This window comes from Brassica oleracea, chromosome C5 (genome assembly GCF_000695525.1).
Source record: "Brassica oleracea var. oleracea cultivar TO1000 chromosome C5, BOL, whole genome shotgun sequence".
NCBI lineage: Eukaryota > Viridiplantae > Streptophyta > Magnoliopsida > Brassicales > Brassicaceae > Brassica > Brassica oleracea.
The window spans coordinates 8,429,870-8,454,390 of record NC_027752.1 but is presented as its reverse complement, the minus strand read 5'-3'; the positions used below and the strand labels follow the sequence as shown (position 1 = coordinate 8,454,390).

The window sequence follows — 24,521 nt, the reverse complement described above, 5'->3', positions numbered from 1 at the left end:
CTTTCTCAAGCTTTAAAGAAGATGGAGATGGTGGGGAAGAAGGTGGAAATGGTAGAGAAGAAGGTGTAAGTGGTGGGGTTGGAGAAAGAAAGTGGAGACGGTGGGAGTGGTGGGTCATTACATTACCATTTCAAAAAAAAGTTGACCTTACAACCGAATACATGCTTTTATGGTTTGCCTAGGAGAACTTTTGAACATATTAATTGGTTGAAAAAAGAACCATGTAATACATTCGAAAAGAGGAAAAGGTTATATTTATATATAGTCCTTCATGAAAGGGTTCCGACACATAAAAACTATAGGACGAATTAATGTGTAAATTGAATCTGCTAGTACTTCACAAATATACGATTGTTGTTATGTAAGTCAATTACTATATTTTTTTGGTAAGTTGTTAACATTAGTATTCAAAAGTTAAAATACGTAATCTATACTATTAAACCAAAATTATATTTCTTAATTTTGTGAGATAATTACAATATGCCATTCTCTAATTTTAATTTAACATATTAATTAATATCCATCCAAAAAATCTAACAACTAATATTATATATCGGATTTATTTAATGGTATATATCTACACTTTCCTATATCTACACTTTCCTAAATAATTTATATATGCAAGATTTTGACATTTGCCATATGATTTATACTTTATTATAAAAAATAATGTTTACTTCCGTATCAAGTTTATGTATCTTATATATTATATTCTTATTTACCTACAATATTTCTCTTCCAATCTATAGGCTATTTACAGAATATAAAAATATATTATAATGGAATATTTTTAAAATGTTAATCATATGAACATTGTAATATATTTAAAATTAATTTTAATGAGTAGAAATATACCACATTTAAATCCCTTTAAATTTTATGAAGTTTTTTTAAACATAATCAATCTACACAATTGTAAAAATATTAGGCTATGCATGGTTTTCAAGTATCCCTTCGTATATGGATAGGATCCATTCGAATATCGGTTTTTCAGATTTTGAAAAAATCACATTCAGATATTATAAAAAACCAAGTCGGATTCAAGTGGATTTTTTTCGGATTTCCGGATCATTTTTTTGGTTACAGATATTATTCTTGAACCTTATATTAGGCTATTACAAATTTAAGCACATAAGAAGTTAACAATTATTTTAAATTAAAAAAATAAATTCCGCGTTTTGAAAATGCGGGTAAAATCCTACTATATTTTAAATGATCAAGTTTCTAAAGACTAAAATTAACTAACCTAATGTGGAGTACAATATTCATATGATAAATGGTATAAATTTATGATGATATTTGATTACGTTTACGCAAATGGTATGCAATAACTATGATATATATTAAACTTATTCTAATGCATAGACATCCGGAAAATATTTGTTATTTAATACATATATCCAGTTGAGGCATTACATATATAAACTTATATATTACAAATGTTTTTTTTAATACTTACTTTCATTAATCAACCCGAAGATCGGGAATTTAAATGTCAATTACAAGGTTAAATCGAACAAAATGATTCTAATTCAAACATCTATTACAAAGAATTTCCGATTAAGGCATTACAAAGAATTTTATTACGTATAAGAATTTAATCAAATAAATCAACACTTATGGAACCATTAATCGTCTCATTGTTATATCAAAAGTTTTATATAAGGACATTTAATACAAAAAAAAAAATTAAACGAACTATATAATATAATACGAACCAAATAGTATTATACATCAAGTTGTGCATAATGTATAACAACATTATGTGGACAAAAATATTCATATAATTGTATATAGTTACGGATCAAGAAATATTTTAAGTCTATCATCATAATATCACAGATATCAACATTTCAAATAAAAATTGTATATAAATTAGCTCTAAAAACCGAATAATTTGTTTTCCATTTAAGAACATAGTTTACGTTTTAATATTGGGAAAAAAATTTCAAACTACTGCCACAATAACATTGCATATTAAATAGGGCATAGTTTACATTCTAAAACCCATTAATAGATAAATAATATATAGGGAATAATAGAATGTACAATAGGTAAGATCAATGGCGTATTCTAGTGAAAGATGACTTTTTAATTTAGAGATATGAGAAGACATATTGAACTGACACAATAGCGTAATAGTAATTTTGTGAATAATTTTGAAAGGTAACTAAAGGAACGAAAAAGAATACTAACGTTCCTTAAAAAGATTACTATTAATCAAGAATATTTTTTTTCTTTTCGTTCCTTCTCATTTCTTTTTTTGTTGAAAATTATACTGTAAATTTGTTCTTTGTTAATTTTGATAAGGAACCATCATTACTCATCGTTCTTAAAATTTTATTTCTATTGATTACTTTCCTATTAATTTCTAATGTTCATGCAATGTTACCAGTGAGGCACGTACATATTTGTGGTTGTATATCATTAATGGCAATAAGTGAAAAAGTTGGTTACTCTCATTTCGGCTTATAATTTGCCAGGCAAATACATAGAGGTAAATATACTATTTGTTTAACTAAAGGTAAATTATACTACTTTGTTCTCTCAGAGAAATAACAAGTAACGCTGACTTTAATTTTTGCTTTATTATTTTTGTTTTCTTTATATTATGTTTTACTCCCAATTACTCAAATAATTTTGCTCTCATTTTCTCCATTTAATTTACTCATAGTTATTCTAATATTTATCTGTCATACCCTAAATGTTAGTTTTTAAAAACGTTTCTCATTTAATATATAGGAGATATGTTTCCAAATTTTTATAAGATAGAGTAAAATAAAATAGTTATAATTTAGATGCCTGACACGTGTACTGTTTGAAAATCACAAAAGCATCTTAAGAACACCCTAGATTTTGTGTTAAATCACAATTCACAAGAGTTTAGGCAACGTATTAACTGTATGAACCACATATTAATCTGCTAAGAGTGGTCCCAAATCCTAATTCTTGTCCCAATGTTCCAACGTATTCTTAATGTTCTTTTAAAAACAATTGTTTGGGCGTGTCAGTGTAATGTCGCTACAAACATTCGGATTAATGTTTCATTTCATTTTTATTTTTGCTAAAGATACTGCTAAAAAATATTAAATGGAGGATAGTACTTAGAAATTTTTTTAAAAAAAGAGAAGAAGAAGGTGGAAGAGCAAGTTGACGTAAAAGACAAGTTTCATGGACACCGAGAAATTGTTTGCTAATCCAATGATGTTAATTCATTCGGTAACATGCAATTCTATTGGACTCTGATGATCATTTTATATTTTATTTTTATTTACATATCCTGTAAACTAGTAGAAAGCCTTCTTTTTATTCATATAGGTTGGATAAGTTTCATATGTATACATCGCAAACAAATACATTATCAAACATATATAGATTTGAATTGATTCCAAACTAAACTCTATAAATACTGTATGGTATGAGAATCATTAGATCTAGTTATCTAAATATGTCTTCCAAATTACAAAAAAAAAAAAAACAAGTTCGGCCATCAACGAAATGGGAGTGTTGTTATATCTTCTTTTGTGAGTGTTACAAAAAAAAATCTTCTTTTGTGTTTCTTGGCATGAAGAGTCTTAAAATCTATTGTCTTAGAAAGGCACATCAAACTTTAATCATGAGATAACTCCGTTTAAACACATGACCAAGTTTTCAATCAACAGATCAATGTGAACTCACAACTTACTACTTAAATTGTAAACGTACAAGTGCCATAAAAGCCCCGTTGAAGCCTAAAGAAAAAGGTGCTTCTTAACCTTTCGACTATCATAGTATAGTGTACTTTATAATATCTTAGATTTAACTTATCTCAAAACCATACTATTTATTCATAAATTTTAATTTCCAGATTATAACTAATAGTAGAAGAGGCCATCCAAACTCCTTAAAACGAAGAACCCTGAATCTCTTGGAGTATTTGATAGCTGATTCTTGCGTACTAGATAAATTACACATGTAGTATAAGAGCATGATTATTAGGAAATTCTTAAGGTGAAGTTATTAACGGAATATAAGAACCCGTTTCTGAATTTTTAACTAAAAAAATTAAGAATTGGTTCTTAAATAAGAGTTTTAAAAACCAGTTTTTAATTTTTTTAGTTAAAAGTTAAGAGACGAGTTCTTATATTCCGGTAAGAACTCCACTCTAAGTCTGTATAACACAATTTTTTATTAATTTATTATGGAAAATACTCAAATTTCTATCACTTGTCTAAAATTATGAGTATTGGCCTTGAAAGTCAACGACCTCTTTGGGTAAAAGAGGACGGACAGAAGATTACCAAAGCAGCATCTGTTGTCAGGCACATGTACATTCTCTTTTCCTTTTTAAAACGTCAGTATAACTCTATTAATTTGCCATTTATGTGTATGGCCACGTGGACTTGTTTTATTGGATGACAGAAGGTAATTGGGAATGGTGAGCTGGGACGCGAAAAAGAGCGAGCGCTCTTTGTATAATTTTCACTTTCCATTTATCTACTTTTTAGATTTTATAAACTGGATATCTCAGCAAAAAATTACTCAGTAATCAAATCTTATACTCCCTCTGTTCCTAAATATATAATATTTAGAATAGTTTTTATTTTTCAATAAGTAGGATGTTCTTATTTTTCTAAGTAGCTTTAAGTTTATCAAAAACTGTATAACCAATCAAATTTAATAGTTTTATTTTGAAATTGGTTGAATAGTTTTTAATTTAAAAATTTAATGATATTTTTTAGATAAAAAATAACTTTCTTAGTAAATGTGTTTTACCTAAAAAATCTTATATTTAGGAACAAAGGGAGTATTGTATAGTCTAATTTCAGCGGTGACTAGCGAGTAGTGTATATATATGATTTAAAACTTTTCAATGTAAGTACAATACTTTAAAAAATATATATAGGACACTTGCCCAAAAAGTTGAAAGACAACCCCGGTCAATAGACTGGGGTTCTTAATTATTTGACATTTTTTTGTTTTTTTGTTTTTTTTACACTTTTCGGACTAAGAGACGGTTTTTATATATTTTATTTAGACGGTTCTTAGTTTTTCTTAGTTAAAATTTAAGAAAAGATAAGAACCGTCTTTTATCCGAAGTTAAGAAATCCAGTTAAGAGACTGGAGTTAATCCAGGTGTCATATCGAAGGGTTAAAGAGTTAAGGGGACATCGCACGAGCTTTTTTCGTGGATTTTCGTTGATTTATTTTTTCGCTCTTTCTTTCTGACTTTGTTCTTTTAGATTTGTATGCACTCTACTTTAGCACTTTGCGATTTTTAAGAGTTTTTCCGTAATATTCAAGACTATTGTGGATACATAATTGATGATCAATAATACAATTTATAGCAGACATGACTAAACTTGGATTTAAACGGCTTGTCTTTTATTCTATATATTGTTTGACGTTTGATTTGTATGTTATGAGTTACGACACTGAGCTGACACCAATTCATCAATCGTCTAAGTTAAATGCATTGTTGAAAACCAGCACTGCTTCGAAAAAGATACTAACATGCATTATCAAATATACTTAACTGGCGGATGTACATCGATTAAGAAGGTGGCACTCGCACCCATGAAAATTTCAAATTGTTTGTAACATACCTAAATTTTACCATTTCTCTCCTACTAAAGAATACATTTTAACCTTATTTTTATATTATATGTGGTTTGCCCCCTCAAAAATTTTATGCTACGTACATCCGCCACGCCACTGCTTAACTCCAATCTTCATATAACTGAGCATAATATTTTGTAAAAATAGTCATGTAAGGTTTGGTGTAGTATCGCCTCGACGATCAAGAATTAAATTCTTTACAATATTTCATTTGCACACTTCTTATGGCCACTTATGGGGTTCTTAGCTCAAAAATGCCTATGTTAGAAAAATACATTTCGGAATTAACACTTAGTTATATATATAGATATAGAACATACTATATGACATAAACTAAATTTACTCCTTCAAATTTCCTAGTCTCAACCGATAGAAATTTTTAGAAATACCACCCTCGATAACTATGATTATATATCTTTGATATCTAATGTTTTGCATGTGCCCATACTAGCAGTGGAAATGGGAATGTACCCCTATAAAGCAACTTCTATATCGAATCACAACACCAACATACATTTATGTAAACTAGACACACAAGTTTATAAGTAAATAACAAAATCCAGGAGAACCCTTTCCGTGTGTCACCATAGTAACCATTGAATGTTATGCATTTCTAGGGATTCAATTTAATTTCTCGTTCTTAGAACTTCAACAGGCTGAAACAGATCAAAATGTAGTCTAATTTCTACATATCTTCAAGGTTGCTCCGCGGTGTATAAGCCGAGATCAAAGGCGTGACGTTCTCTCCAATACATGGTGGCTATATATATAATTAATTAAGTTTGTAGGGTTAGTTTTCTTTTTAAAGTTAAATGTATAGTTTAATCTGTGGGCCGTAGTAAAATGTAGAAGAATGTTGGTGGACTCGTGGGGATATGTGCTTTAATATGTAGTTTCTGAGTTGTATAAAAAAGCAACATGGGGATAACATCTAAACACAATATTACAAATTTACAAAAAGCAGTTTAAAATATATTTTTTTAACTTAAAAATCTCTCTGTTAAGTAGTCAAAGTTTGGAACTTGAACACCATCAAATTCATCAATCTTACTCCAAGTTGTCTAAATCCCTTCCCATTCTATCTCTATAATAACCAATCTTTATTCACCAAACAACTTAAGTTCATACATATATAAATTAATTCTCTCTGTCACAGAACGTAAAAAAACAACAACATGAAGGTTAGTTTTGTGATCCTTTGTGTTTATTGAGTATATAATCATAAATGATATGCGTTTCATTTAATTTTTTTCTTTCTCATATGGTTTCTGAAATTTTGTTTTTTTCTTGTTGTATTCAGTTATTCGGGTGGATGCAAAACAAGCGAAATGCGAAATATGAGAATCATAACAGGACAAGCACTTCCTCTGCTTCATCTCGTAAGCTCTTACTTTCATTAAATCTTAACTTCAAGACTGTTGTCTGCTAGGAATATGTGCAAAGCAATGCCCCCAAGAGTCTTGTCACTTTAGAATTTGTTGTCCTCATTCTTGTTTTTGGATCTCATTTTAACAAGATTCTTGTCTTTGCTTCTTCTGAATTTGATTGGTCCTCTAAATTTTGTTCCCTGTCTTGAATCTTGGTTTTCAGATCATGTGAAGCAAGAGCCTAGAGAGGAGTTTAGCGACTGGCCTCACGCGCTGCTCGCTATTGGAACTTTTGGTTCAACAACCAACGGTGTGAGCCAAAACGAAAGCAAGAATGTTCATGAAGAGAAAGAAGAAGGAGAGAAGAAGTCTATCTCACAAACCGGTCAAGAAGAAGAGCCTTCTTCCTCTGATGATATTGATGATTTTACTCCCGAGGAGGTGGGGAAGTTGCAGAAGGAGTTGATAAAGCTCTTGTCAAGAACTAAGAAAAGGAAGTCTGATGTGAATAGAGAGCTCATGAAAAATCTTCCATTGGATAGATTCTTGAATTGTCCATCGAGTTTAGAGGTCGAGAGGCGAATCAGCAATGCGCTATGCGCTGTTGTGGATTCATCTGAAGGGAATAAGGATGAAGATATGGAACGAACGATTAACGCTATATTAGGTAGATGCAAAGAGATATCTATAGAAAGTAAGAAGAAGACAGACATAAGCAAGAAGTCTTTCTCATATCTTTTCAAGAAGATCTTTGTTTGCTCAGATGGAATTTCTACGTCACCAAGCCCTAGCTTGAGAGACACGCTCCAAGAATCGAGAATGGAGAAGGTAAACAACATAGTATTTACATATTTGATTTAAAGATTTTTTTTTAAATCTCAGTTTCTGATCAAAATTAATTTACAGTTGTTGAAGATGATGCTACATAAGAAAATTAATGCTCAAGCCTCCTCAAAGCCAACATCATCTACAACAAAGAGATACTTGCAAGACAAGAAACAGCTCTCTTTGAAGAGCGAAGAAGAAGAAGAAACCAACGAGAGAAGAAGCAGTAGTGAGGGACATAAATGGGTCAAAACAGATTCTGACTGTGAGTTTTCATCAAATACTCATTAACTTTACTAAAATTCAAAAAGAAACAAGAGCTGACTCGATCTTCTTTTGCTTACAGTCATAGTTCTTGAGATCTGATGGGTCCTTCAAGCTCTTGGAATAACCTATCAACAACAAAGGTAACTAAGATAACACAAGTGAATCTCTTAAGCTTTTTGTGTTTCTCTTTCCTAAAACTTACGTGAGATACTCGGTTTTATCAACTATGCAGATTCAACTCTCGTCGAGAAAATTCAAAAAGAAACAATGAAACGGTTTCCTTATTTCGGAGGAAAATTTTGGAGCATCAGCACATGTATACCTTCTTGTTTTTTTGCATGATTTGTTCTGTGGCCAATTTGGTCCATTGAACCAAACATGTTCTTGAGACATACATACATGTGTATCGGAATGCATGGACACATACATGTGCCTATGTGATCATTTGTGTAATTTTAAGGTGGATAACCTTAGTTTATAAAGATTAGTACTGCTTCTTCATTATTACATTCTTTCTGCATTTGATTTAGTTATTTTGTAAAAGACAAGTAAGATCTTGAAATGAATAATAATACTTGTTCTAGTTTAACCAACTCAAACAATTAGACTCTTAGATCATTCTGTCCCAATTTCTAACCCATATACCACTACTTGGTTGAGTTAACTAATCAAACAATTTATATTAAAACTACTATTACCACCTGTGCTGCGCACAAATCAATTCACTTTTTTCAAAATTAGTTAATCATCGTCGTAAATTTTCAATTAGAGTAAATATTATTTAAAATATTGTATGAACAGTGGCACATGATATTAGAAGTATATGCGTTGAAACAAAACGGTTAAAGGGATAAACCAATAACTTTGATTTCATTATAAAATTGATACATGTTTGTAGAATTTTTCAAAAGTACATAAAATATATACCAAAATACAAAATATACTTGAAATACAATATTTGATGATTACATACAGAATAACAAATACTTAATGTAGTTTAGTGCAAAATTTAGATAGGATGAACGTAATAAATTTACTATTTAAAGTTTTGTAGATTAAAATTGACATTTTATGTTAATTTACCTAACATCTTTTTTTTTCCAAAAAGCATACATTTAAACAAAATTAACCCACGTTACTTATTTTGATAGTTTGTTGAATTTATAAGATCAAAATTTATAACTTTAGCTTGCCTTTTATATATTAAAAGGAATTGTCTTGCAATAATTAAGTTAAGTTTCAGCAACAAAAAAAAAAGATTAAATAAAGTAAATTCACCTTTGGATTCAGAAATTCAAGCTCTGTGATATATTCAACAATAACTTTAGCGTCCTCTGCTGTAAGGAATACTGGAAAAAAATTCAACAAATGAAAAATTAGTCAACAAATCAAAAAAGAATTGTAGAGAATTGAAAACATGCAAAACCTTCTTTGTCAAGGCCAAAACCTTATGCTTCGTATATTCAACTCGAAGATAAATGCCGAGAGTGTAGTTATGGTTGTCCAGGAGAAAATTATTTTATGCTCCATACTCTCTCTAAACCGTGACCATTATCGTACCAGTATCAATTGCTTCCCATAATTCCACCAAATCAATATAAAATCTTGTAGATAAATGATTTTTAAGTACTAATCTAGACGAAGAAAAAAATTTGTTGCAGAAAGAAAAGAAGATATAAAGAAACACATGTCAAAATTGAAAATTTAAGAGAGATTATAAGATTTTTTTTTTGTTGGGGAATATAGAAAAAAGGGGACATAACAGAGGGTTGAGTACGAAGGTTGTAAGGAGAGGGTGGAGTTTCCTCTGTTTTTGGGGTTATGCACTCTGTTTCTGTTGTTTCCACAGGGCATTACGGTTTGTTGTGTTGGTGTTGGTGTTGGTGTTGGTTGTTTGTATGAGAACGATGAAATATAAAAGGAGTAAAAAAAAACAAACAGAGGGTTATAAAAAAAGGGGAAAACAGTTTAAAATCGTGGAAATGAGATTTTCTGTACGTGGATGAAATATCAAGATATAATTGCTAAAAATTAAGGATGGAAAAGAATTATTTTCAATCAATTTTTTTAAAAGTGTTTTCCATTTGTCAAAATTTGATTAGCCATCTGACTTGTGTTTTATTATATAAAAGATAAAATCATAAAACCAACTACATTTAACTAATTAAAGCAAGTTAAACTGAGTTTTGTTTTTATTCAACTAGTTCATCAGAATTTTTTTTTACGATAATTAATTATATTATTACAAACTATAAAAAACACTACAAAAACTATTCTAAATCCGACAATTCAATATGTTTTATAAAAATTCATGAATGACTTCATAACCCAACGTGAGGCGCCCTATAAGATCTAAAATATGGCAATACTTCTTGCATCATGCCGAATATCTTCTATGAACATTTTCTTCTTTAATCTGTATAATTCACTTTTATTAAGATTCAAAACTTAGATTTTCTACAGTAGAAACATTAATGAATCCATCAAATGATTGGATTAAAAGGGCTTTTACATTCCTCGGAAGATTTAGAATCGAATTGATGGCGAGTACCATGTAATGTTCTCCAAATATTTAAATTTGGTAACAATTAACTTGATGCAACAGTTAATTATGGGTTAGTTTAGAGAGAGCACTCCTCAACCATACAGAAATTTTGAGGTTCTAGCCCAAGCCCGTTTCAAACACAAGGGTGAGTATTTACATGATTTAAAAAGAGGAAAAGCCTGCTAACTATTTTTTTCTTAAAAAAAGCTGTAAACCACCATGTATATATCAGTAAGATTTTGGTATGGGTTTAATGAACAGTATCAGATTATGCCTTTTCTTCATTTTCCCAAACACGTCTTTAAACTTGAAGGAACAACGTATGGACTATTGCATCCGTGAAAGAGGCCATTGATTTAGTTGTTGACCAGTTCTTATTAGGTGGGAATGTGGGATCATAATATCTTCCCTTTCTCTTTCTTTCTACAGGAACTTTTTTTTAAGGCTGACATAGTAAGATATTACAATTACGATATGAAAAAGATTACATAGACGATTCGATAACCGACAATACTAGCCTTATGAGAACGTACGCCTAACTGCATCACCTGAGCCGTTCTATGAAGATTCACGTCTAACCAGATTTACTTGCACCATGTTGAAGATCCCTTGTAAGCATTTCTTCCGTAGTTTACATAATTGTTTAATAAATTGTTCTTTCCGAAATTCGAAACCTGGATTTTCGGTAATCTGCGAAAAATTGCATAGTTTGAGATTCGAACCCCGGACATAGATGTAGAACCTTTTAAATCTTAACCAATAGGCTACTGTCCTTTCTATGGGAACTTAGGAAACGGCGAAAACACGCTAATCACACCATACTATTGCGAGTGCGCCGGAATTTTCATTGTGGGATTAATAGTTTTAGTAATTTATAATTTAAAAAAAAAATAAGTTGTCAATGATCGTTCAAAACTTTTATCAAAAAAATTGTTCAAAGTAAATTTTGAAACTAAAATATTGTATTTTATATGGTTTATAGTTTAATTTAAAACAATATATATATATTAATATTAATAATTAATTAAATTAGAATTTTTACTTATATAATTTCTGTAATCATTTGTATTTTGTCATAGCAAAATTTTTAAACCATGGATCATAAAATTTGAATGTGAGACTTTTAACAGTTTTAGTAATTTATAGCCGTTTGTACAAATTCAAAATATAACATATACATATCTAGATTTTTATTATATGGTTATTGTGGTTGTTTAATTTATTTAATAGTTTAAAATTAAACAAATATGATAGAAGATACACTATTTTTTTTTATCAAATCTTTATTATTCACAATCATTAATAGTCATATATACTTTAGCCACATTAGACAATTCCGTAAATTTTATTTAAGGAAATAATAAAGTATATTAATGATGAATTAATTGTTAGTTTAATAAAAAACTTATTATATAATTAGATGAACCAACATATTTCTCTAAAGATTCTAAGAATCATTCTAATGATGACATGTGGCTACAAAAAAAAATTGTAATGCTTTTCAAATAATATATAAGGGATATAACGATGAATTATTAACTTTATTACTGTTAATGACGTAGTATGAAACCTACTTTCTTTCACAAGAGATATATCTCTTGTTAATAGAGTATTATTTTGTTATTAGCAAACGCATTATGCCAAACAGTTTTTAAAAATAGATATACCACAAAGTATTAAGGTCTAAACAGTTCAAAATGTGTATCATAAATAGCATTAAATCATAAATGATAAAACCCAAAACGAAAAGTTTCTCCTCTTTTTTTCCGTTAATTTATTGGAGGCTATTTTTTTTTTGGAACAATATTGGAGGCTATTAAAGCCAGAGAAAATGAGGTTATAAAAACATGAGCGAGCTCTACACATCCCCTCTTGTTATCTTCCATTTTACGCAGGAAACAATAAAAAAACCAAGAAGAAGGTATTATACAATAATACATATTAACAGAAAAGGACTCTAGAGATTATTATTATTTTTTTTTTGACAAAGGGCTTGACTCTAGAGAATTGCTCCTTACCATTTACAAGATGTCGAGAAATGAAAACGCTAAGGCACAACCACTGGAGAAGTCCAACTTTACCCGGAGATGTAGTCTGCTCAGCCGTTACTTGAAGGAGAAGGGTAGTTTCGGAAATATTAATCTTGGGTTGATTCGAAAGCCCAATTCGGATCGCGTGCTGTCCGGAAACTCCGATCCACCAGGTACTATTTTATATCTTTCCTCTGTTACGGCCACCACTTGTAATAGTAGGCTGAATGTTTAGTTATGTTTTTGTTCCTTTATTTGCAAGTCAGTTCTTTAAATCTGAAATAACTTTCACTTGTAACATTATGAAGATGAGAAAACCGTTAGAATCTCTCAAACAAGATGTTGTATGTCCCGGGGAAAAAGAGTTTTTAGTTTTATTTTTTTAAAGATTTATTCGAATAAAGCTAACCAGAGTGTTTTACTCTTTGTTCAGGGAAACAACATAAGGCAGATTCGGAAACCAAAACCCTCGATGTCTTTCAGAGGGTTTTAAAAGGCGAACCGTCTCCAGGCAAAGCCAACGAAGATTCTAACCTCAGGTCTATACTACTATTCTTTAAGATCTTTGGGAGAAAAATGTTGTTAATGGTTTTGTTCTAAAATCTGGTTTTGGTTTATAGTAACCCATCAGAGCCAGGAAGTTCGCAGCTGACTATTTTCTTTGGAGGTAAAGTTTTAGTATACAACGAGTTCCCTACAGACAAAGCTAAAGAGATACTGGAAGTGGCTAAGCAAGCCAAGCCTGCGACTGATATTAACATTAAGACACAAATCAATGTCGAAAACAACGACAAAAAAAGCAACATGGTTCTTCCTGATCTTAACGAGCCCACAAATTCTGTGGATATCGTCAATCAACAAAATCAGGTTGACGGGATGTGGTAGCTCGTTTGGTAAGGATTTTGGGGGCCAATTGTCATGCTCCCGGGTTCGACGCCAGGCGGAGGGAAACTGCCCATCCTGTCATCAAATGCGGTACTGGGTGTTGGGCCTTGTCCCCAGTCCAGGTATAGCCTTCCCGGGTGAAGTGGACCGCTGCCTAACCGGGCCCAGGGAATGATCCACGTAAGTGGGGAACCCTGGATTATCAAAAAAAAAAAACAAAAACAAAATCAGGTCGTGGAACGTATAGCACGTAGAGCTTCGCTTCATCGATTCTTTGCTAAACGGAAAGACAGGTAAAACCAATAATTAACTTGACCATACTTTCTAATGTTACTTCAAAAAATTTACTGATTCTTTTAACATATGTTATCCTACATGATTCTAGTATATATATATATATACTCACCAACCACGTGATTTTCAATTTTATTACCATTACAGAGCAGTGGCTAGAGCTCCATACCAAGTTAACCAAAATGCGGGTCATCATCATTATCCTCCCAAGCCAGAGACTGCCCACGGTCGACCACTTGAATCAGGGCAGTCGTCAAAAGCACCGGAGAAGGCTGTTGTTCAAACCAGTCCCAGCCAAAACCAGAAGGTGATAAATATATGTCTATAGAGACTGAAGAAGAAGGCCAGTGTTCGAAAGATCTCCAGCTTAGGCTATAGTAAAATTGGCTCAATATTTGTTATGAACTAAGTTTTTAGATTAAAGTTTCCATCCTTTTGACTAATTTGAATATGTTTTTTTTTTGTTTTCTACTAAAGTCTGTACTCTACTTATGTATGTAATCATAATCTAACTTGAATATTCATAGGGAGTTGTAATCCTGTTTTATATCTCAATTATAGTAGAAATTGTCAAAGTAAACCAATCAGCTTGTTTTAGGAAGTATGTATTCGAAGACGGAATGACAAGGCTCGATTTTTTTTTCCTCTGAATTTGATTGATGAAACTATGAACATACAAGATAATATCCAAAAGCCGGCGGAAACACATTACAATCCCCGGAAACATAGCCCATAAACGGGATTCTCAAACCCAAACAACGGGCAACAGATACAACAACTACAACAAACACTAGAGGAGACTACACTCGTACAACCGAAATCGAAGACAATCCTTGTGAAGGATAATAGAAATAAGTCGTCCAATCATTAAACAGCCGGCACTCTTGCCAAGAACCAACCAAGCACAAGAGAGAGTAAGCGATGAAGTGGCCAACATAACAGCATCGGACCACAAATACCTGAACCATCAGTTCACGGTACCAAGCATGAACCAATACGCCTAACAAGAAACTCCAAATCTAGAAGAGATAAACACCCGAAACTAAAGCTTCCTCCTCAAGCGAACCTTCCTCGGAAAGCCTAAAACCTCAACTTCATTATACTGCTTCATCGAAGCTACCGAATACAGAGAGAATCAGGAGCAAATCCGGAAATCACACTTATTAAAAGACCGCGGGAAGGACTCCTTCATGCCTGAGAGATGGAGAGGTGCAAAGAACCCTGCAACTTCCAGAGAATAATAGACATGTTCTGCTCATCACACACAACCACACCACCATCACACCACCACTTATACCGTTGCTGAAACCAGACAGAAAACAAACACTAAACACCAAAAAAGACACCTTAGATTCAAAACCTTTCAATATCACACCCGAAATACACGAGAGGTGGGAAAGACTAAAATGAGCCTAAGTCACAAACCAATGAACTACCGTAACTAGATCTGAAACCACGACCTGTGCTGCTACAAACGGACCCAGCCACAATCGCCTTTACTACAAAGGTGAGACACGGAATCGACATAAACGTCGACCAAAGCCATAGAGAAACAGCAGAGCTCACCCTGTTCGTGACTCATCCCGAGAATCAGTCCCAAAACTCACCGGAAATGAAATGAAAAACCAAATAGCCTTAAATAGAGATAATCTACAACAGATCTGAGCGGCGGTGGTGCTAACGGAGCCACCACGCGCCGGTCACCGGAGCACAAACTAGAAGAAGCGGAGAAGAAGAAGTATCGCAAGATCGAAACAATCGAAAAAAATCGAAGTTCCAAGTCTCTGATACCAATTGATGGAGCGGAAGTACTGTCTAGTAACCGATAATGCAAAGTTAAGGTTGAATTCTGAGAATACCCGTTATCTTAGCTTTCTTAATACCGTTGAATTCTTAAGAATGCCCGAAAATAATGATTCAAGAGTTGTTAACACAAAACTCTAAGTTTTATAAATTTTAATAATCAAGTTGTGTCTCTTACAAATCAAGAGATCACTATATATATAACAAGGTGAAAAGTCCTAAGTACTTAGGGATTAATATCTAATCTTTTATCCTTAAGTCTTAATCCTAATCTATTAAGGAAAACTAATGTTTATCTAAAAACAAAACAAAAAGGAAACCAAAGCATAGAGGAATAAGGATGTAAGCTACATCAATAGTTGAGGGAGTTTTTCATAAAAATGGATCCATTGATACATGAAGGTTTTGTCATTAAAATCCCTTTCTAAAAAAGGAAAGATTCATTAACTAGAAGCCAACTACCCTCACGGATCACTCCCTCAAGCCTCAAGCTAGCTCTGTGAAGAGAGAAACCCTAGGATTAGGAAGAAAGGCGTCGAAGAAAACACACAACACCATTTCACAGGTTTTTCCCTTTTCCGACACTTGTAAAGAACACAGTCTATGAGCAATGGTGATATCGTCCTCGGATGAAACAATCGATGTTGTTGTCAGCGCCATGGTGTGGTTCATCTATCCATTCGCTTTCATGATTATCACAGCAGAATCTCACCCAACGAGGTACCAAGAGAAGATCCAGGAGCTTCTCTTCTACTGGTACATCACTGAAACACTCTCAGGCCGTCATCCTTGGATGGAAATCCAGCACTTGGTAAATCCTAAGAAAACCTCAGCTTGGAGCATGAAGAAAAGGGTCAAAACGGCTTAGCATTGAAGATCCAAACTGAATCTGAGGCAAGAGTTGCAGCAAAGGAGCTCTTCCAAAACGTAGCCAAGCCAGGATCAAAGTAAGTGATCCCTTTCACAATGTGTTTCTTTTCTTCTCGTATTTCCAATGTAAGATCTTTTTCCAATAATTATATTATAAGTTAACTTGGTTTGATACCCTTAAACTCTGGTCTTATTACGAGCTTCCAACATAAAATCAATTTGACAAAAATTAAATTGGTCCTGACCCTTTAAATATTAGTTAACTGTTTATCCAACTACGAATGAAGGACTTTCATTCATTCATTACCAACAATCTTCTGTTGTTTCAGGTTTATTGAACTGGGGGACTTGGCTCGCTTCCTTCCGGAAACTGATGCCTTCTCGTTTTTGAACATCTTTGGACAGACAGAAGAGGATGGGACAACCCGAATCATCTCCCCATCTCGGCTACCATTCATAGTAAATGAGACGACCGGAATCAGCTGCTCATCTATGCAACATTTGATGGTAAAAACTCAAAAAAAAAAAAACGTTTTGATATTGATGAACTTTCCTTAGCAACTATTGTAAGTTATGGTTATCTATACTCTATAGGTGTATGCTTACAGGCTAGAGATGTCTCTTGTCTTGTCAATGAAAGACACAGACTCTATAATGAACGCTATGAGGATCACAGTCTTCCTGACCGCTGCGATTGCAGACTTAGTAGCATTTGTTCCTGTATATCTAACGCTAGGCGTATCCGGATCAATGGTTTACATGTTCTTCATTTTCCTGGCGTTACGTGCTATAAAACATTCTCAGCAATGGAGTTTCATTCTCGATTCAACCATGTTGTTTTTATTTCGCCATCCGTATTCTGTTGGCGAAAAATGTATAAACGATGGAGTCGAAGTAAGTAAATCATTTCCATAGCCGTTTTATAAGATAAGTTCATTATCAAACACACATGATACCATTCCGACATGTGATGTTGGAATCACAGATGGTGGTGAAGAAAATAAACTTCTCATCAATAACTTTCGTTGGACTCGATATGAAGGAATATCAAATCAGCGGTGGTACTGTACGGTCCAAGTGGCGCATTGACCTCTTTCGAGGTAGTTCTACGTTAGAGAAGATGCAACTGATTCTGAGTGAATCCCAAGGTAACTTGTTTCCATAGTATATCTTGTGCTTGAATATCTGGAAATTATATAATATGACCTGAGGTCCTGAGTACTTTTTCTTTTTAATTAGTGTTGTCTCTTTTAAAGATGCAACGGTTGTTTAACTACAGCTTTGAAGATTAGGACATAAGGATGATTGTAGACTTCTTTGACATGCCTTCTTATTTAACTACTTTGTTGTAATGTGTAGGAAACAAAAAACTGTGTTGTTGTTATATAATCAAAAGCTATCTGTTTTAGCATTCAAAAGCTCTGTTGTGCAATTTTCTATATACTTTTCAGTGTTTCAAAAATACGTTTTATCTCATTTAAATATTAAAGAAAATCAACAATAATGTACTCAAATCATATCAAGCACTGTAACTCTGTTTCAACACTACAAACTTTGTACTTGTGTTGTTTTAAAGGTAAAACACAGATTGATTTTGTTCTTTCTTCTGTTATCTTGGCTTCGAGTCGTTTCCTTTGTTACGGAATGTAGAGAGTGAGAAGAATGATTTCTTGAACTCGCCATCTTTCGCTTTAAAGCTCCCTAAACACACAAAACACACAAACCTATGACAATGAAACCATTTAAGACAAGAAAAGAAAATATAAAACAGATTGTATATACCTTGTTCATCCTCAGAATGCTGACTTTGAGAAGATGCCATTCTTGTCTTCCTTAACTCATCAGATGATCTATAAGCAAAGTCATCGTCACCTTCAGATGTGGTTACAGAAACCCAATCCATCAAGCTATCCGCAGCACGAGTTTTCTTCCCAAACTTAAGCAAACGTTTGATCCCTTTTGCTAAATCTTTCCGAGAGTGGAGCGGCGAAGAGTTTGAAACAATGACAGGACTCTGACCCGTTGTTGTTCCCCATTTCTTTCGCATTCTCGAACTCCAAGAAGCGGGACTCCCCATGGGAGAGTAATCCATCGAAGCGTCGGCATCCGAATGCTCGTGAGGGTAAGAGAAAGCGTGCTGCAAGTTTGAGTTCCACGAGAGGGGACTCTCGCTAGGCGAATCCATCAACGAGGCAATGTGGTGCTGAAACGGTGAAGGTAGTAGAGTAGTGTTCACCGGTAAGTCTACTACCTGAGATTCATCCTCTGAGGAGTTCTCAACTTTGTCACTATGTGTAGTCTTTTCATCAACAACGTCCTCAGCCACTAGAGTTTCCCCTTCTTCTTCTTTGACATGATTCTCCACAACTTGCTTCACTTCTTCTTCTTCAGCCTCAGAGTCGGTTTCCTCTTCGTTCCTCAAGCTCTCTGGCACCTCATCCACGTCAGTGTTCTGCTTCTCATTCCTCTCATCAGAGTAGAGAGTTGTCAGCTCTGTGAACTCTATGTTGGCAGAGAAGCTCTTCCTCAACGACCTCGGTCTCCGAGGCTTAACAGGAGACGGTACATCCTCCTTTGTAGTCTTCTTATTACCACCCCTCACCTGTGTTCGCATCATCATAGGAGGGTTTCTAACAGCAGATGGTTTTGTGTTTTCTTTCTTAAGATCAGAGAAATTGGGAATGGAAGAAGATTGTGCAACCGGATTAACCTCAGCTGTTGTTCTTCTCCCTCTCCCGGAAGTAGTAACGTTAGCGTTTGAAACTTTACCTGATGGTTTCGAGACTCGAGAGCTCCGGTTTGGTGATGGAGCCTTTCTAACTTGAGAGCTCCTTCCACTGAGTGCTTTATCTTTCACGTTTTCTTCTTCGCTCTGGAATGAGCTTATAGGATGCTGCTGTATACAAGAAATGAGGAGATTTAAACCAAATAGTAAGTTACCATCATAGGAACTAAAAATGATTTTTTGATTACCTGAAACTTCTTCAAACTCGACCGAGTATTAAAAGATCTAAGCTTCTCAGCACGTTGGCGAGTATTCGATATAGAATCCTGTCTCTTCTCGGACACAGCGGAGAACTTAGCCTTCATCTCGGTTCTACTTCTCTCGAGAGCTTCTTGCATTGACTTCAACTTAGCTTCTTTCGAACTCCATTCTTCTCTCAGTTTTGCGTCCCTTTTCTTCATATACGTCTCGTATAGCTTTCCTTTGGAATCATCTGAATAGCTCAAATCAGATACGTTCCTACGCATCACAACGTTCTTGTTGTTGTTGTTGTCTTTTACATCACCAGCTGATTGATGATGATGGTCTTCACGACGACTTCGTTGTTGATGCTCGGCGAAAATCTTCTCAAGGTTGTTTGCCTTTGTTTTTAACTCGTCGTTAACACCTTGAGAGCTTTCCCTTGATATTCTTGGCCTTTGCATCTGATCCACAGATGTTGCACGAACTCTGTTACTGTTGATTTTTCCAGCAGCTGAATCTTTATTCACAAGATCATGCTCTACACCAGATGATATGTGTCTCTGTTCAGACCCTGTAGAAGTACAGTTAAAATCAATCAGTTTCAGTATTTTAAACTTTTGACTTTTAAATTATTATCAAGTTATTTTTGCTTTGAATACTAGGAGTTCAGGTAATCCCCCAGGCCCCGAAACCACAACATGTAGTATTAGTTTCGTCCCTGGGGTCACTCGAACTAGGGACCTCTAACACAATGACATGGATTCCTTTCCAGTTGAGCTAATGACTTCTGGTGTTTATCAAGATTTAGTTAAACTAACCTGCAGAAGCTGGTTTTGTTAAGATTGTTAAGGCAGGATGCTTGTCTGAAAATATCACATCTTTCTTCCGGCTTTGTGACTGAAGCTCATCACTTTTGAAATCAATACCATCTCCTATATGGGCTGATCGAGACCGCGAATGTCGAGGAAACATGACTGATGGTTGTGGCTTGGAAGCATATCTCTCCTCTTCTCTTTGCCTCAAATCATCACCATCAGACTGGTTCTGAGAATCATCACATTTAGTAGAAGACACATCATCCTCATCATGATCATCACCCTTTTTACTCTCCTCTTCAGACTCTTTTGGCACTGTGACATCAGGATTACCAGAGGATGGTCTACTCGAGAGAGCTTCTTCGTTGCCACTCCCCTCAGACTTCTTGTTATTATTCGATGCAAAATCAAAGCTCATGTCACTAACAACACTCCATCTTCTCAAGACGGATTTCTGAGGGAATACAGGAGGAGCAGCAGCTGATGAGACATCAGAGGAAAGTCTCCTCAACTCTGTGGTGGATTTAGCAGCAACAACCACCACTGGTTTGTGTCCTGCAGAGTTTGAATCTTCCGTCTTTTTGCTCTCAAAGAGATTAATCCTGTCTTGCACGCTGAGTCTCCTTGTATGTTGAGTGGTCTTAACCGTAGAGGATTCATCTTTTTTTTCCTCTTCATCATTCTTACTACTTTGAACTTGACTGATGCTTGTTTCGTTGGTATTTAAGTTCTTCTTGATCAGGTCTGGTCTTCTTTGACATAATGATATGTATTTTCCACATGCCTCGCTGGTAAAGAAAACAATGTTCTGATCAAATTTTAAAACACAATTGCAAGAATGAAAAATCAAGAAAGAAAAAAGAAGTGTTTACTTCAAAGGATGAGCACCGAATGTATCAGCAAAACGTTGAAGATCAGAGACAGTTTGAGGATCAAAACCATTAGCTGAGGCTTGAGCAATCGCTGTGGTTAAGTCCTTCTTAATGGCCTCGAGTCTTAAATCAATAGCTCTTGAAAGCTCCTTCCTGTATAACAGACAAAAAGCAAAGCAATCAGCAAAACACTCTTCCAATTCAACACGCACTTTGACTCAGTATGAAACCAGAGAGCTTGACTTACTTTGTTGCATCCGTTACACCTCCATCATCTGAACACATGTGAAAAGAAAATTAATATCAAGTCCTAAACTTTTAAAAGTTGATTGGACAAATGAGAGATTCTTAACAGACCCTGAGAATATAATGTCCGAGCTGCTTCCAACTGTGACATCTCCAAATCAATTGTACCGACTCTTACCAGAACTTCTGGACCATTAACAAATTGAACAAACCTGGAAAAAAAACAAGGAAGGAGGTCAAAGGAAAAGATTATTAAGCTACTTTGCATGTGTTAAAAATGAAAAGGGAAACACAAAATGTTGTGTAAAAGAACCTCTCGAGTGTTCTTCTTGTGAACCAAGATTTGCCATTTTGGCTTTTCTCTACTTCCGCTCTAAACAATGATTGTGTTGCGAGAACACTCAGATGATTCACAAAAGGTTCGATCAATCCTGAAGCCAGTTTCTCTGTTTCTCCATTACTCGATACAAACAGTTCGCATCTGTTAAAACACACACCGTCAATCAAATATGATTTTCATCAACATAGAAGCATAATCATTCAATACAGAACATTTCGCTGAGAGAATTAAGATTTACTCACCGCGAGTGTTTATGCGAAAGCTCGAATATTGCATAGTCGAGAATACTATCAGCCTTCATTTTTTTCACTGCACGCACAAGTGAAAACTTATAGACCAAAATGTGTATCCTTCAACAGATTATATATATCCCAGAGAAACCTGAGGAACAAAAAAGAAGAAGAATAGGAATGAGATTGTTAATCAATGAAAATTGCTAATCTCATGAGAGTATTAGTAAGTAATTAATTGTAGAGCAATAAAGATTTTACCAAACTTTTTAACATTGAAACCAATAATACAAAAAAGCCAAAACAGGCTTCAATTCAACTAACAATAATAAGATGAAAGGCAACTTCATAACACTATACAAACCCATGCTTCCCAGATCTGACCCCAACACTAATTAACACCATAAATAAAAAAAAAAACCAAAATCTGAAAATTTTCATCTTTTGAAACATTACAGAATCCAAATCAGCTATGTAAGAAAGCAGAATCGAACTTAGGACAAAACCGATCCAGCATTGAAATCGAAATTCTAACACTTTAGTTCCAATCACTCTCCCAACTTTTGTTTACTTTTAGTTTTTTTCTTCTCATATATGAGAATTAAGATTTTTTAAATTGTAAGAAGAACAAAAAAAAGAACATAAGAAGCCGTAACAGTGTGTCTGAAAATCAGAATACCTGTCGTGAGGACAATGGTGTTTTGCAATCTTTCTCCTTGCCCAAATTGAGGAAGAACTTTCCCCTTCTTTATATCTCTAGTAGATAGAGAATGTGAAGCTCTAGAGAGAGAAAGAGTGCTTCCTTTCGGACAACTTTCACCTTTTTTTATTTCTTCCTTCGCGTAACAGTCTGTAACTTAATGAAGAGAATACGAAAGACGCATGAGTCAATAAGAAGATTCCTACCACCCACATTTTTTATTACCAATGTATCCTCCTTAGTTAACCGAATCTAATCAAACTTCAACTAAACCCGGTTTGGAGGACTGTGTTCCCCCATAAAATTTTCCAAATTAACCTAACTAATCACAAACTTTTTCTGTATTATACAATTCAAAAATAGTAAACACATAGAACTTTCCAAAGATTCGAACGCCTAGGTATTATAAATAGTTTTTATCGGTCAGTGGGATTCTTCTCTCAACGCATCCGGTTCAGTAATTTAAGATGGGGGCAGTCTTGTCAGATAGTAGGAGATGAAGTGTGGTCAAGGCTCTCTCTACTATGTGGACCAAACATCCAATGATCTATTTTTAACGGTATTTTATATTATTTCTGCGAACCCAATATTATTAAAAATACCTTGATAAAGACAAATAAATTCGCATATATATATTTTCTGTTTAATTTTGTCAACCTCATATCTTTTTCGTTGTCATATGAGGAAATTAAGGATAATTTCCCTAAATTTCGTCAAAAGTACTTGTAGACAAGCAATTGAGTGTGACATTTTTTGCTAAACTTGTCCATTTCTTTGAGATTTTTTTTTTTCAATTCACTGGGGGTGGGGGAGCTAATACATATCTCATGAAAGAATACCATAACTATTGTTTTGAGTTTTTAGTTACTGATATCTATGCGAATCATTGTGTAATTGATCAATAACATGAGTTATTCAATATTACATTTTATCCTAGAAATCGTACAGTATGTGATTTTCTTTGATTTTATGAATCTTCATGGAATAATTCACGTGATTTGAACGCGTAATATTATTAGTATTCTTCACTTTTTAACAAAAGAAAATAAAGTATTATTCTTCACATGTAATATTAAAGGGATCTATAAATCGTTCATCATTCATGCCAAATAGAGTGTACGCCTATTATTTCCAATTGAATACCCTACATTTAACATTCAATCAAATGTGACAAAAAGTCTTAAAACAATTAAATCATATAGTATAACATAGCCTTTATTGAAGTATTCTAAGGCAGCTAATTATGGTAATTTGGAGGAAGAAAATGTATATATCTATTACAAAGGAGGAGCCTGTAGTGAACAACAATATGCTTCTAGATTTGTCGGTATGACATAAGCTTCAGCACATGCAGCATGTTCCTCGCATTCTCTTTTCCTTTTGTCCCATGTGTCCTTCTCTTCAATAATTAATCTTTCTTTTATTAATCTTCATGCGAAAAATAATATATTTTTATAACTTTGACGAATGATTGATCTAAAACAACTTTAGATAAAAGTGTTTGTACAAAGTAAAACCTCACTAAACCACACGAGACTTGGATGATTTGTACGAATACAGAAACTGAATAAGAACTTCTATATAAAAATTCTCAAATGTAACCAAATTTTCCTTGTAATTTTGATTTAATCATCCAATCTGTAAACCGAAATGGGAAATTAATAAGGTTTAGATTTTCTGTAAACGAAACAATTGCAGCCTTTTTTCTTTTCGGTTGACCCTACAAAACGAAGCCGGGTGGTTTAGTGGGTCCGGATATCCACTAAAACAACCGCATCATCAAGCGACTATGTACAGATAAAAAAACGAAATATAGAAACCAAATGAGTAGATCCATCCAACGGTGCAGATTGGCTACTAAAGTAA

General features: G+C 33.8%; 3 protein-coding genes and 1 pseudogene across 6 annotated transcripts; 3 read left to right on the top strand and 1 right to left on the bottom strand.

Annotated features, from left to right (window-relative positions):
• Positions 1 to 6,589: 6,589 nt before the first annotated feature.
• Positions 6,590 to 8,566, top strand: LOC106293677. Its single transcript, XM_013729341.1, has 6 exons — positions 6,590 to 6,779; positions 6,899 to 6,977; positions 7,189 to 7,793; positions 7,872 to 8,055; positions 8,137 to 8,197; positions 8,290 to 8,566. The coding sequence occupies exons 1-5, from the start codon at positions 6,774 to 6,776 to the stop codon at positions 8,154 to 8,156; spliced, it is 894 nt and encodes a 297-aa protein (XP_013584795.1). The 5' UTR covers positions 6,590 to 6,773; the 3' UTR covers positions 8,157 to 8,197; positions 8,290 to 8,566.
• Positions 8,567 to 12,492: 3,926 nt separating this feature from the next.
• On the top strand, positions 12,493 to 14,331 carry LOC106293320 (annotated as a pseudogene).
• A 1,656-nt stretch (positions 14,332 to 15,987) lies between these two features.
• LOC106294865 (mechanosensitive ion channel protein 10-like) lies at positions 15,988 to 17,850 on the top strand. Of its 3 annotated transcripts, none has more exons than XM_013730558.1 (5): positions 15,988 to 16,561; positions 16,814 to 16,991; positions 17,079 to 17,378; positions 17,470 to 17,632; positions 17,741 to 17,850. In XM_013730558.1, the coding sequence occupies exons 2-5, from the start codon at positions 16,977 to 16,979 to the stop codon at positions 17,755 to 17,757; spliced, it is 495 nt and encodes a 164-aa protein (XP_013586012.1). In that variant the 5' UTR covers positions 15,988 to 16,561; positions 16,814 to 16,976; the 3' UTR covers positions 17,758 to 17,850. The 3 variants fall into 3 exon arrangements, 2 of the variants coding, with proteins under 2 accessions (XP_013586012.1, XP_013586011.1); XM_013730557.1 differs by having other exon boundaries at positions 17,724 to 17,850; XR_001260917.1 differs by having other exon boundaries at positions 17,093 to 17,378; positions 17,470 to 17,850.
• Positions 17,851 to 17,935: 85 nt separating this feature from the next.
• Positions 17,936 to 22,815, bottom strand: LOC106294864 (eukaryotic translation initiation factor 5B). 2 transcript variants are annotated; one of them, XM_013730556.1, is made up of 10 exons: positions 22,635 to 22,813; positions 21,968 to 22,106; positions 21,699 to 21,866; positions 21,497 to 21,597; positions 21,387 to 21,414; positions 21,140 to 21,292; positions 20,271 to 21,055; positions 19,458 to 20,023; positions 18,267 to 19,380; positions 17,936 to 18,185 (listed from the first exon to the last, which is right to left on the bottom strand). In XM_013730556.1, exons 2-10 carry the CDS (start codon positions 22,024 to 22,026, stop codon positions 18,094 to 18,096), a joined length of 3,066 nt encoding a protein of 1,021 aa, XP_013586010.1. In that variant the 5' UTR covers positions 22,027 to 22,106; positions 22,635 to 22,813; the 3' UTR covers positions 17,936 to 18,093. The 2 variants fall into 2 exon arrangements, with proteins under 2 accessions (XP_013586010.1, XP_013586009.1); XM_013730555.1 differs by having other exon boundaries at positions 17,936 to 19,377; positions 22,635 to 22,815.
• Between the last annotated feature and the right edge of the window lie 1,706 nt (positions 22,816 to 24,521).

Coding starts and splice junctions, on each gene's coding strand:
- LOC106294864 (XM_013730555.1), bottom strand. CDS start 22,026: ATGAAGGCTGATAGTATTCTCGACTATGCAATATTCGAGCTTTCGCAT. Junction 21,293..21,386: donor GGTGTAACGGATGCAACAAA/GTAAGTCAAGCT, acceptor TCTGTTATACAG/GAAGGAGCTTTCAAGAGCTA. Junction 19,378..19,457: donor CGAGTTTGAAGAAGTTTCAG/GTAATCAAAAAA, acceptor TGTATACAGCAG/CATCCTATAAGCTCATTCCA.
- LOC106294865 (XM_013730557.1), top strand. Junction 17,379..17,469: donor GTATAAACGATGGAGTCGAA/GTAAGTAAATCA, acceptor TTGGAATCACAG/ATGGTGGTGAAGAAAATAAA. Junction 17,633..17,723: donor GATTCTGAGTGAATCCCAAG/GTAACTTGTTTC, acceptor CTTTTTAATTAG/TGTTGTCTCTTTTAAAGATG.
- LOC106293677 (XM_013729341.1), top strand. Junction 6,978..7,188: donor CACTTCCTCTGCTTCATCTC/GTAAGCTCTTAC, acceptor CTTGGTTTTCAG/ATCATGTGAAGCAAGAGCCT. Junction 7,794..7,871: donor AAGAATCGAGAATGGAGAAG/GTAAACAACATA, acceptor ATTAATTTACAG/TTGTTGAAGATGATGCTACA.